Source organism: Grampus griseus (assembly GCF_964374135.1).
Source record: "Grampus griseus genome assembly, chromosome: 14".
Lineage (NCBI taxonomy): Eukaryota > Metazoa > Chordata > Mammalia > Artiodactyla > Delphinidae > Grampus > Grampus griseus.
Window position 1 is genome coordinate 4,288,536 of NC_139008.1, and position 13,459 is coordinate 4,301,994.

The 13,459-nt window shown below is 48.3% G+C and overlaps 1 protein-coding gene across 1 annotated transcript; it reads right to left on the bottom strand.

Moving 5' to 3' along the window:
* Positions 1 to 1,308: 1,308 nt before the first annotated feature.
* Positions 1,309 to 6,939, bottom strand: LOC309832200 (speedy protein E4-like; the record flags this gene model as incomplete). The annotated part of the gene is made up of 7 exons (XM_082669844.1): positions 1,309 to 1,434; positions 3,274 to 3,378; positions 3,539 to 3,707; positions 5,245 to 5,330; positions 5,816 to 5,874; positions 6,099 to 6,311; positions 6,831 to 6,939. The coding sequence occupies 7 exons, from the start codon at positions 6,937 to 6,939 to the stop codon at positions 1,309 to 1,311; spliced, it is 867 nt and encodes a 288-aa protein (XP_082525970.1).
* Between the last annotated feature and the right edge of the window lie 6,520 nt (positions 6,940 to 13,459).

Here is a 13,459-nt window from a genome sequence, read left to right on the forward strand (position 1 = left end):
AAGGGCTATCGGGTAATATTCTGAGCCATGTCCTTGGAACTGCTTGGCAGAGACTGAAACCCCCAGCAGGTGGAAGAAGTTAACTGCATGCTGCCCACAAGCACGTAGACCCCAGACCAGTTGGAACCAGAAGGCTGATGATGTTGAGTCCCCGTGACCTCACCACCAACCAATCAGAAGCATGTCCGTGAGCTGATCACGCACCCTGTAACCCTCTCTTCAACATGTAGCCCCTTGCTCTTGTCCCTGTATAGTCCTCAAGCAAAACCTCAGGAGGGGAGAGTTGGTTCTTCGGGACATAAGCCCACCATCTCTCTTGGACTGCCGGCTTCCTCAATAAAGCTATCTTTCCTTTTACCCAACACTTGTCTCTCAGTATTGGAGTCCTGAATGATGCAAGATGTGCCTCATCTTCTGTAGTTTTCTCTACATGAAAAATAATTCAGGATTATTTTTCAGAGTTAAGAAATGTGGTTGGATAATCACAACACCATCAAGCAACACCTCGTTGGACAGCAAAGAGGCGAAGCCGACTGGTAATGACCACACACATCATGACTGTGGGAAGACTTTCATCTTTATTGTATTTTCCCAAAAGCTGCATTGCTCGGTGCTCTTTAATAATCTAAAATAACGTACAAACATGTTGAGACAAGTTAAAAAATTACGACTGAATTCCCACAATTCAATAATGAGAACTAAAAAAATAAAATTTATGCTCACAAGATGTGGGAGGAAATACCCACCTAGCTGTAAGTAGAATGGGAGTATTATGTAATATATAAAGTGTATATTATGTAATAGATACAAATAAAAATCTCTCTTGAAAATGTGAGTAAAATTGTATATATGTGTAAATATACAACAGCTGTAATACTCATCAGAAAAGTTTGTAGGAACAAGGTGTTTCAAAATGAAGACTATTTCTAAATGAATATTTAAAATAAATATATAAATATAAAAATACAATAATTTTATAGGTGACATTTTCAAAATAAGCCTGTGAAAGTTAAGTCATCAGTCACGACCCTATGGCTCTCATTATATATTTTAAACTTTTTCTATCCTATTCTGAGCCCCTACACTCCACCTTCAAATGCTTCTAGACCGGGGCAAACAAGTGTATAAAAAATGGGACCTCCAATGGGACCTCAGGGGAGATTTGAATGAAATGATCTGAAAATTGGGGTGGTGACTTCCAAAAGGATGGCATCTGAGAAAACCCTGTTTTCTTATTGTCCTGCCACAGACTCCTAGAAGCATGCCCCGCTCCTAGGAGTATGATATGAAGACTCTTCTCAGCTCATTCTAGAAGGTGCTGGGTTCTTTGCGATTCTCTGCACAAGAGGCTTTCTCCCTTCCTTCCTCACAGCTGTCATCACTGTCTGGGGTGCCCTCGTGTTGAACATCCTCATCTCTCCTGGGCTCTGTGATCTGGATGTAAGAGAGAGAGCGAGGATGTCAGATTGCAAAGTGGCAACTGTGCAGCTATAAAGGTTTTCACATGCTTAGTCAATTCTAAGCAGAACTGAGACTCCTTTATGATTGCAGTTTTATCTCAAATTCTCCATTCTGAACCCCAGTCCTGAGCCATTCATTGTTTTCAAGTGTGATTCTTGGACTCTGGTGACCCTGACTCCAAAAACTACTGAATACACCTAAGGTCAGGCCCAGTAATCTGCTTTATAGCGAAGACCCCAGGTGATTGTGCGCAGGGAGCTGGCATTTGGAGAAATGCTGCTTTAGTCTCAACTCACCTTGGTCCTCTGGCACCACTTCAGTTCTGAACTTGGCACCACACTATAGACATGACTGACAAGTCAGCATCGTGGACCAGGAGACCTGATGCCGGATGCCTAACCCTGACGCTAACCCTGCATCCTAATGTCTATTTTATTATTAATTTTTCATTTATTTACTTATTTCCTTTATTTTATTTTTGGCTGCATTGGGTCTTGGTTGCTGCGTGTGGGCTCTCTCTAGTTGTGGTGAGCGAGGAGTACTCTCCGTTGCTTCTCATGATGTTGGCTTCTCTTGTTGCGGAGCATGGGCTCTAGGCGCACAGGCTGAGTAGTTGTGGCTTGCGGGCTCTAGAATGCAGGCTCAGTAGTTGTGGCTCGTGGGCTCTAGAGCTCAGGTGCAGTAGTTGTGGCGCACGGGCTTAGTTGCTCCGCGGCATGTGGGGTCTTCCCGGACCAGGGCTCGAACCCGTGTGCCCTGCCTTGGCAGGCGGATTCTTAACCACTCTGCCACCAGGGAAGTCCCTGGATCCTAATGTTGAAATAATACTCAGTCCTCAACTTGGTTAGTGTTACGGGCTGAATGTTTGTGTCCCCCAAAATTCTTATGTTGAAATCTTAAAATCTTAACCGCTAAGGTGCTGGTATTAGGAGGTGGGGTGTTTGGGAGGTTATTAGGTCATGGGGTAGAGCCCTCATGAATGAGGTTATTGGCCTTGTAGAAGAGACTGTGGAGTGTTGTTTATGAGCCACGCAGTCTGTAGTAGGTAGGGCAGGTCGAATGGACTAAGACAGCTAGTTTGCAAGATTTAAGCCAGATGCTTGCTCAGTCCTCTGCCCACATCTAGAACTCTAATGTGTCAATTGTAATAAGCCATGCTGAAGATGGCATTCCTTAACCTTCACTCGTTGTGATAAACCCCCTTGACCGTAAACTTGAGGGGGAAAAGGTGAATTGTCCAAGAAGAATCATTGGTCCGGAAGTGGTGAGTCAGGGGAAATAAAGAGTCCCAGGTCATCTGGCCATAAGCAATTTGAAAGTAAATTTGGATGAAAATAAAGCCAGTCCTAATTCATCTTCTCTTATTGAACGTGTGGGCTGTTGTATGTAATATCCTGTGTGTAGACATTTACTTTGTTGTAGGTAAATGCTAGAACCCATATCCCTGAGGGATGTAAGGCCAAAAATGAATGAAAAAGAGAAACTGGAAACACAGTATATGGAAGAAAATCACCATCTCGTCAAAGCTGTTATTTGGACCCAGTTGCTTTGGGTGAAATGACTTCAGTGAGACCCATGCGTCTGGGACAAACTGGTTTCCCCGAGGTCTGGCGCCCACGGGCCCCACGGTGCTGGTGTCTGTGTGTGGCTGTCAGTCCGTGGCTGGGCGCTGAGTCGGCGTGTGGCTGTGTGCCCGGCTGGCCCCCTTCACAGCGTGAGAGGTGATGTGGGTCCAGCAGTGGGATTCCTCCGATTTCCTCAGTAGACAACACGTCATTCCGCCCTCACCTTTGCGCACGCACGCAGACCTACCTTTGCGCAGGCCGATGACTTGAGGCCTGCGTGCTCCTGGGGCCCCTGGGGCAAGAGGGCGCGATCTCTTCCCCACACCCAGAGCTCTGGATCAAAAGCCTGGATCTGGAAAGAAAAACAGTCCCTGGCAATGAGGATGCCGCTGCCTCCCGTTGCCCGGCCTCCGGTTCTTTCTCGTCCATCCCCAAGTCCCAAACCGAGTTCCCCGTGATCCCCCCCTCCTCTGCGGCCCTCCCCCTCCCCGAGACCGCCACAGCCCACCCACCTGCTCGCACTCTTCCCGAGTGACCCTCGTCTTCCAGCCCATGGAACGGATGAACTGGGAACGCAGTTTGTGGAACAAGGGACGCTGGGAGCGGTTCTTTCCATAGAGGAACGAAAAGATGGCCTGTTTGGGGGCCTGGTTGTCCTCTTCCATGTCGCTGGCCACATAGCTGGGGAAAGACATCAGGTCGCTGTCATCAGGACAGGAAGGGCCTCCGCTTGAGATCAGCTTCCCAGGAAAGAGGCAGGCTGAACATCCTCACACGACCCACCCAGCCCTGCCCGGCGTCACCGTCACCGTCACCGTCACCGAGAGCCGCCCATTCGTCAAGGAGGCACTGCCAGGCAGGACCTTCGGAAGGGTGCCTCTCACACCTTGAGGATGAGGACAAAATCCAAACCCCGTTCCCTTCAACTTGTTTTATGTGCACACACCTCTCTCCCTATGTTGTAGGTACAGGTACAGTTCCTGAGGGCAGGAGCTGATCTGATCTGATTGTGCATTCATCCCTCTCCTACCAAATGACACATTTAGGGCTTGGTTCATATTGATGCATGAATTCAACAGCCTTTTGTGAATCTCTGTTCCCATCACCTCATATTCCGCGGCATGTAGGGTGTACGTTATAAGGTTTCATTAGATGAGTGAATGAATGAATGAATGAACATTTAATCTCAGAGCCAAATGCAATACTGATTACCTCGAAGACTCACAGTAACGAACATTTGCAAAATGAAAAGAATTGTGCTGAGCGTTTTGGGAATGCATTGACATTTTGACAAGACCTGCCTTCCACATTGTGTCCAGTCTGATGGGACTGGGGAAGGGGAAGGGGGGAGATCAGAAATGACTATAATGCAAAGCATCACAGTATAATACGATTTTAACTCCAGTGGCTCCGGGATGCAGAAGTTAGGGAGATCAGGCATCGTGAAGGTTTTGGTGTTTGAACCCACTTTAAGGATAGGGTCATTTTCTTCAGATAAATGTGTGGGAAAGATACCTGGACAGAAAGCCCAATAGAAACTTAGAGGGCAGGGTATTTGGAAGGAACGGTGGAACACAGGAATAAAGTGTCAGGACGGTGTGATGGAGATTGCAGAGAGAGTTGAATTCCAGCCCAGAGCTCTGGCCTTGATTTGGCACGGCATTAGCCGATGAAATTGTGTGAAGCGGTCAGACCTGTGTTTTGGGAGGATATTGAGGCAAATAGAGCCGACTGGCTTGGGAGACTTGGAAGAAACGTCAGTGGGGAGCATTTTACATCAGATCCGCGCTATGTGATAAGGGTCCCCCGATTGTGGCATTTGTCGTGGGAACGCAGAAACGGAAGATAATCACACTTGGTGCTGATGTGGGAAGACCCGAGACTGGAAAATCAGAACCGGAAACGCCTCAAGTCTGTTTACTCGGGGGCAGGATGGTGTCAGTTCTTTCTTCCTCTCCTCTTAGGAAGGTTTTGTGTTTTGCTTTGTTTCGTTCAGTGTTTTAATTGACATTAGGGTAGTTTGTTTTGACAACGAATGGTATAAAAAACATAACATTGTTTGAAAAAGAAACCACTGTACCGTAATCCTGTCATTTTCACACCAGAGTAAACAGTACAAAGGGGTTTTAAAAAATAGATGAAAGGTCAGAGCCCCCCGTCTCTCTCCACCCTCCCAGGGTGTTGAATATTGATGGCGGGGATGGAGCAAGGTACTCACAGAGCTATGAAGAAATGGATTCTCTGGAATTGCCAGGAGAAGAGCCCGGCCCGGCTAAAATAAGCTATCACCATCGACAGGAGATACTGATGGAAAGAGGGAAAAGAACGTAGGAGAGAGGTCACCTCCTGGAAGAGGAGAAAGAGTGGGAGGGAGAAGGGAGCAGGGGACGAGGATGGGTGGTGCCACTTGGAGAGGAGACCCCCCGTGTTGGGTGAGCCTGATTATTTGGGGGAAGGGGAGAGGCCAGAAGGTCAGAGTTGGCGACGCTCCTAGGATGGGAGGCTGTGGGTTTGAGGGCGTGGACTTAGGGCCACTGGCACTGGATTGTGTTTGATGAACCGGAGCCGAGGCGAGTCCCCAGGAGCTGAGAGGAGAGGGGACTTCGGCAGCAGCCACCAAAGGGGCACACGTGGGGCTCAGATCCCAGAGGGGCCCTCGAGGCCCCTGGAGGGAAGTGTTGACAAGGCATCAGGTTGGGAGGGGAGTGGAAACGTGGGTGTAGGAAGCACCCCGTGCGCCCACCCAGGACAGGCGCTGGAGCTGGAATCCATCTCAGCGGGTGGTTTACCTTGTCAGATACTTCCAGCCTTTTGTCCCAGGCAAGGAATTTCTTAACGACGGGATCCTCTGTGAAAAGAGGGCAGATGTTGCCAGTGGGAACAGGGCTGTCGTGGGAGCATTGCAGAGCCAAGAGGGAGAACCGCGCCCCCCCCCCGGGGAAATGCCAAGTTGTGGCCCAGGGTGAAGCTGACGGGAAGAGGGGATTGAAGACCATTCACTGTGGGAGGAAAGGGGGTGACTCCCGTTCTAGGGGGGCCGAGTGACAGGGAGTGATGCCCCTTCATCGTTACCGAGCATCCTGTTGAAGACCTCGTGGTGCTCAGGCAGCACTGAAGACACCCGCTGTCGCTTCAGCTTCATCTTGAGCCCAATCAGCCACTCCACGACCCAGGTGTCCTGGGCCTCAGCGGCCGGGTCGCCCTCCACCTCCGCTCTGAACGCCACTGACCTCTTCCTCTTACCGCCGGGGCGCTGAGGCGGGGAGGTGCAGCCGGCCCAGGGGCCTGACGAAGGAGAAGAGACTACAGTATGACGCCCTCGTCTTGGGAATTCAGCCACTGGTGACCACCCAACCCCACCCCGACTCTGCCTCCCCCCTGAAGCACCCCCGTGCTTTCCAGTCTCACAGACCGCTGACCTTGCCCCAAGTCATCTTTCCATCTTTCTCTGTCCATATCTACTGATCCCTCCCCTGACTCCTTTTGTCATTTTTCCAGCTTCCTGTCCTCGAAACTCTTTCTCATGGTAGATTATTTCTCCCACCAGGAAAAAAAAAAAAAAGAACCCTCCCCTTGTTTCCTCTCTTCCCTCCTCTCATCCTTGGATCTCGTCTCCTAAACTCTTTCTTGCTCCCCAGGTGTTCCGTGTCCCCAGCTCCTGTGCTCTCCTCCCTCAATCCCTGGCTTTCCGAATGTCTCCTTTCTTTCATAGGCACCTTTCGCAGGGGCTCTTTCCCGACCTCTGTACCCATTCCTCCTTACCGGTCAAGCCTCTGCAATTCCTTCTCGTGCCAGCTCCTTCACCTGACGGTCCTGGGATTTCTTCATAGACAGTCACCTCCAGGGGGTACCCTGAGGAGCTGGGCTGGCAGGTCTCGTCCTCAGCCTGGGAACTCGGTGGACGATTGTCCATGATGTCTCCCAAACTCCTCCCTTCCTCAAAGCCTAGACTCTGCTTTGTCCCAACTCTTGTTCTGGACTTGGGCTAAACACGAGTGGTCGTCCCTTCTCCAAGCTGCGGGGCAACTGGCAGTGGAGAGAAGCTCTGGCGAGATGCTATTGTCTACTACTGTTGCCGAGCACCACGGAGTCTGGTCCTTCCAATCAGGAAGGTCGGAAGCCTCTGATGTCATCATCCGTCATTCCAACCTGGCAAGCAGTTTGAAGGGAATCACAAGTAACTGTCAAACCTATGTGTGCACTTGTCCCAGAGATCAGGGGTAAATGGTATCTCCTGCCACTGACCCAACCTCTGCCCGTCCTCCAAACCCCCCCTCAAGGTGTCCAGACCCCGCTTTACCGCTTCCCAGCAGGTGCGCTGTCCTCTCCCTGCGTGACTCTCCCCCTCCCTCCCATTCCTTTTCCACGGGCTGGTGGGAGAGTGGGGAGAGGGACAAGGAGACTTAGGGGAAGCAGCAACGGTTCAGCCTTATAAGAGTGAGATAAGTATGTAAAAAGATATCCCAGGTACATTGACTCACTGGATTAAAAAGTTACGTTAAAACATGGAATTTTGCAAAGCTCTTCTGCTCAGTGTTTACTGGCACTGTGTTCAGAATTCTGTAGTGGGGGAGCACACGTCCGCTACCCTCAGGCACCTGTGAGACCAAGAGGCATTTTGAGAAACTAAAATCATACAGAACTACACGTGCTCACGCACCCTTCAACGGGTGTCTACAGACAGACAGACAGACACACACAAAAAGGGCACCTTTGGATTTCACAAAGTCCATGGGTTGTCCAAAGCCTGCCCCTCGATTCCAATTAAGAAGTTCTCGTCTACTTATCAGAATTTTGAGAATGTAGTATCACTGTTGTCCCAGAGATTTCACTACCTGAATAAAAATGTCACATGTACAAAAGCCTAAATGGGAAAATCTCCAGTTCAAGACAGGTTATTTTTCTATGAGGGGAGGAAGTACACGGTAGCCGAGATGCAGAGAAGAAAATAGCCAACTCGGGATCATGCAGTGTCACTGGAAGCTTCTTCCGAACTTCCCAACTCATGCTTCCACTCCTCGCCTGGGGGTCTGAGTCTTGCTTTTCTTCCTCCCTTCCTCCCTCCCTCCCTCCCTCCCTCCCTCCTTCCTTCGCTCTTTTTTTATTGTGATAAAATGTGCATCACATGAAATTTGCCCATTTTAAGGGTACAGTTGAGTGACATGACACTGGTGGCACAGTGGTCAAGAATCCGCCTGCCGATGCAGAGGACACGGGTTCGAGCCCTGGTCCGGGAAGATCCCACATGCCGCGGAGCACCTTAGCCCGTGCGCCACCAGTACTGAGCCCGCAAGCCATAACTCCTCAGCCCACGAGCCACAACTACTGAGCCCGTGGGCCTAGAGCCCGTGTTCCGCCGTAAAGAGAAGCCACCGCAATGAGAAGCCCGTGCACCGCAGCGAAGAGTAGCCTCCTCTCGCTGCAACTAGAGAAAGTCTGCGCACAGCAAAGAAGACTCAACGCAGCCAAAAATAAGTAAAACAAAAATCTTAAGAAAAAAAATAAAGAATTCTCATTGTTGTGCAACCATCCCGACTGTCCATCTCCAGAATGTTTTCATGCTGTCAAACTGAAACTCTGTCCCCATTAAACACTGACTCCCCATCCCCCCCAGCCCCTGACACCCACCCTTCCACTTTCTGTCTCCATGAATGTGACCCCTCTGGGGATGTCACCGAAATGGAATCATGTAACATTTGTCCATTTGTATCTGGCCTGTCCACTTAGCATAATGTCTTCACGTGTCATCCGTGTGGTAGCCTGTGTCAAAATTTCCTTCCTAGACCCCAAAGCCAGTGTGGACAGTACACAGTGAGCGAGAAGGAAATAAAACCCTAGGTCTGAAGAAGTTCAGATGTATGCCAAGTGCAGTGGGAAAGCAGTGAATGAGAGGTGTCGTGATCCAGTTTGCACTGAAAGGGAAACAATTGATGTTGGCTGCTGTAGAAATGGATGCGGTGGGGATTCAGCAAGAGTGGAAGTCGGGAGACCCAGATATGGTTAGGAATTTGGCGTGGTAGTGCAGGAAGACGATGTCTGAGAAGATGGAGAGAAGCCAACAGGTTCCATATATTTGGAGGGAGACTCAGCAGGGCTCATCGGGGGATCAGACTGGGGGGAGGTAGCGGGGCGGTATTTCTGTTTACTCTGTGTGCACGTGTGTGCTTATGCCTCTACTGCTGAGACTTAACTGTTTCTACAAAGAAACACTAACCTTTCCTCTTACAAGTGGAATTGTTAAATTTTCACTGTTTATACAAAGAAATGTCAAACAATCATTGAAAAATACCTACATGCTCTTTCTATCAATTAGAAACTTGCCTTCCTGTTTGTGGATGAATAATATCTGTTGTATGAATACACACACTACATTTTCTTTATCCATTCATCTGTCAACAAACGCTTGGGTTGTTTCCACATTTTGGCTCTGAATCTTGCTTTTGCATTATTGTTTGGACTTTGATGAGAAGTATCTCTGTTGTTCAGGATGTGCCCAGAGTTTTAGTTTGTCTTTTGATCACTTACATATTTCTAATTAGCCCAAGCAATGCATACGTAGAGTCAGATCAGTTCATCCAAGGTGCAGGGACTGAGTGTCTCTTTGGTTTGCACTCGTGGACTTTCTGAGATGTTCTAGGTCTCAGAGGCCATGCAAAGAGCGTCTGAGGTCCTCCAGAGCTGCCACAGCCCGGCTCTCCTCAGGGCCCGCACTGCTGGGAAAAGCACTGCTGCTTGAGGACCTGTGTCCCTCTGCTGTGGACGTTCCATCGTTAGGAGGCAAATGAGTTCAGATTTGCAATCATCGTGCTTTCAAACATCACCGCTGACTGGGTCCTTGTATAACAGAACAGAAGTTCAGTCTCCCTCTTGCTTAAGAGGCTTTCAAATCCTAGAAGGTTGGTATTCTGTCCCCGTGAAAATTTCTCTTGTATACTGTGAAATACCCTGATTGCTTTATCTAGTCTTCAGATCTGGATTTGCATAATCCCACCCCACGTCACCTTGTCCAAATGAGCTAAAATCGGGTGGGACCAGTCTTAAGATGTGTTGGTATGTTGTCCAAAAACGGCGTAAACAGCCCAGATCGAATCTGATGTTGTAAGTGAGCAGGACCTTGTGGGGCCTTCCTGGGATGGATTCTCCCCATGTCTTCTGCCTGCTTCTTGTCTTTAGAAAATTTTAGCCTCCTAGCCTTCCCTGAGTTCGAAAGGGACAATTTAAGCAGAGAAGGGAGAAAGTGCAAAAAGACAGGAAAAGAGTCCAAAACGACCAAATAACAGTAGTGTAGCCGTTAAACAAAGTCAAGGACATTTCCTTCTTCCTCAAGGGCTGTAGATACTGTTCTGAGCCTCGTCCTTGGAGCTGTTTTGCAGACTGAAGCCCCCAGCAGGTGGAAGACGTGAACTGCATGCTGCCCACAAGCACGTAGACCCCAGAGCAGCTGGAACCAGAAGGTTGATGATGTTGACCTCAAATTATCTCACCACCAACCAATCGGAAGAATGTCCACAAGCTGACCACACACCCCTTAACCTCCCCTCCCTCACCCCACTCTTTTGTAATTCACTTTAAACATTTTTTAAATTTTATTTTGGGACTATAGTTGGTTTACAATGTTGTGTTAGTTTCCGGTGTACAGCAAAGTGATTCAGTTATATATACACAGATACCTTTTCTTTTTCAGATTGTTTTCCCATTTAGGTTATTACAAAATTTTGTGTTTTTTTTCGTCGCGCTGTGTGGCTTGTAGGATCTCAGTTCCCTGACCAGGTATTGAACCCGGGCCACGACCGTGAAAGACCAGAATCGTAACCTCTGCGCCAGCAGGGGACTCCCTAGGTTAATAGAGAATATTGAGTAGAGGTCCCTGAGCTATACAGGAGGTCCTCGTTGATTGCCTATTTTGTATATAGTTGTGTGTGTACGTTAGTCCCAACCTCCTGATCTGTTCCTCTCCCCCACCTTTCCCCTTTGGTAACCATAAGTTTGTTTTCTATGTCTGTGAGTCTGTTTCTGTTTTGTAAAGAAGTTCATTGGTATCATTGTTTTAGATTCCACATAGAAGTGATATCATATGGTATTTGTCTTTCTCTGTCTGACTTTTTTCCCTTAGTATGATAATCTCTAGGTCCATCCATGTTGCTGCAAATGGCATCATCTCATTCTTTTTATGGCTGAGTAGTATTCCATCGCATGTATGTACCACGTCTTCCTTATCCATTCCTCTGTCGATGGACGTTTAAGTTGCTCCCATGTCTTGGCTATTGTAAATAGTACTGCTATACATATTGGGGTGCATGTGTCTTCCTGAATTATGGTTTTCTCAGGGTCTGTGCCCAGGAGTGTGATTGCTGGGTCGTACGGTAGCTCTAGCTTCAGTGTTTTGAGGAACCTCCACACTGTTCTCCATGGTGGCGGCACCAGTGTACATTCCCACCAACAGCCTCACCCCATCTGTAAACACCTTTCCCTGAAAGCCATTGGGGAGTGGGGGCCTTCTGAGCCCTAGATACCTGGACCCCTTGCTTGTTGCCCTGCCAGAAACGCGGCACTTTCCTTCACCGTGACCCGGTGTCAGTAGATTGGCTTTAGTGCGTGCGGGCGAGTGGACCCAAGTTTGGTGCAGTAACAGTGTGTTTGCAGACAAGCAAAACTATCACCTCTCCTCCTCTCTTTTCCTCCCGTGGATGCAGTTTAATATAACAACGGCTGTAGCTCTAGTGCAGAAATATCAGTAGAGTGAAGCACAAGTGCTTTGTCAACACAGTCCTTTCGGCATGAGAGTCACGTGGAGAAAACATTACAACACAGATGCCTGGACCCAGCCTCACAGATTTATTTCCACAGCACTGAGCTAGGGCCTAACTTTAACTTTCTCAACTGACATGCTTCGGATGTGGAAATCTCTGGGTGGGACGTGCCACCCAGGCCGGTGCCGTAGGGGGGCTTCAAGGCGTCGTTGAATGAAGTAAGAAGGAGGGAGGTGAACCGTGACCTGGATTTCACCCAGGCATCCTGTGGCAGGGCTGTGGCCAGGCCATGGGTCCACAGCTGAGCGGACGTCTGTGTCAGCCTCCTATCCTCCTGCCAACGCGTCCGTGACAACCCCTCCAGCAGCCCGGTGCTGCCGTGGATAAGCAGCCCTGGGATCGGAGTTCAGCCCAGGCACCTACCTGGTACATGCATAGTGCATGTGCTGGTGAGGAAACCGCCCTCTCCACCGGGAAGCCTGGAGCACATCCTCCCGTACAGCCCTCAGAGGGGACCAACCCTGCTGACACCTTGATCTCAGACTTCCAACCTGCGTAAATGTCGGACAGTGCATTTGTGTTGCTTAAGCCCGCCAGTTTGTCGTACTTGGTGACGCAGCCCAAGCAAACTGCTACGACCTGTATTTTGAAAAAGAAGAAATTCACATGTGACGGTCGCTTTCCTGCTTCCCCTGCCTTTATTTTTATTTTTTAAAAAAAGATTTATTTCTCTTAGGCTGCGTCGTGTCTTAGTTGCGGCATACGGTCCTAATTGCCCCGTGGCGTGTGGGATCTTAGCTCCCGGACCAGGGTTCCCGGGCTTCGAACCCGCGTCCCCTGCATTAGAAGGCGGATTCGTTACCACTGGAACACCAGGGAAGTCCCTCCCCTGCCTTCAAATTAAGACGTGTCGCTGAACTTCAAAGAAGAACCTGTCCTTTTCTGTTAGATTACAAACTTGAGTTTTCTTCTTAAACGTTGCGTTTCCCGGTTGTGGTAGATGAGTTAGTGTTGAAAAAAATGGCTGAGAGACTTTAAGAGGAAAAGGATTTTACAAATTCTGAATATGGGTGCCAGTTATCGTGATAAAATTGCTATGTTAAGAGAGCAAAAATAAACAGGAGAAAACAGAGGTAAGTACTTAGGAAATGCATGATGGGAAAGGCTTCTTCAAGTACAGTGTCAAAGCAGATTAAAAGTATGAAGTGAAAGTGAAAGATTTGAACACAACATACTTTTTAAAGTGTGTGTATAAGAGAATGTGAGAGTAAAAATTTAAAAAGATAAAGAACAGGGATTGACAGATACACACTTGTATATGTAAAATAGATAAACAGTGATGACCTAGTGTATAGCACAGGGAAGTATGTTCAATACCTTGTAATAACCCATAATGGAAAAGAGGCTGAAAAAGAATACATATATTCTTACATAAATACATGTAACCGAATCACTTTGCTGTACACCTGAAACATTGCAAACCAACTATACTTCAGTAGAAATAGAGAACTGACAAAATAGGGGAAATATCTGTAGTTAATAGAGATGCAGATACACAAGCAGAAAGCTTTGTTTTGTAAATATCCATATATATGAAGAGATCCTAAAGAAACCAAACTAAAAGGTGGCCGTTGCTGCTTCTGGTCAAGGTGCAGTCGCAGGGTCCAGGTTTACCCTCCTAGC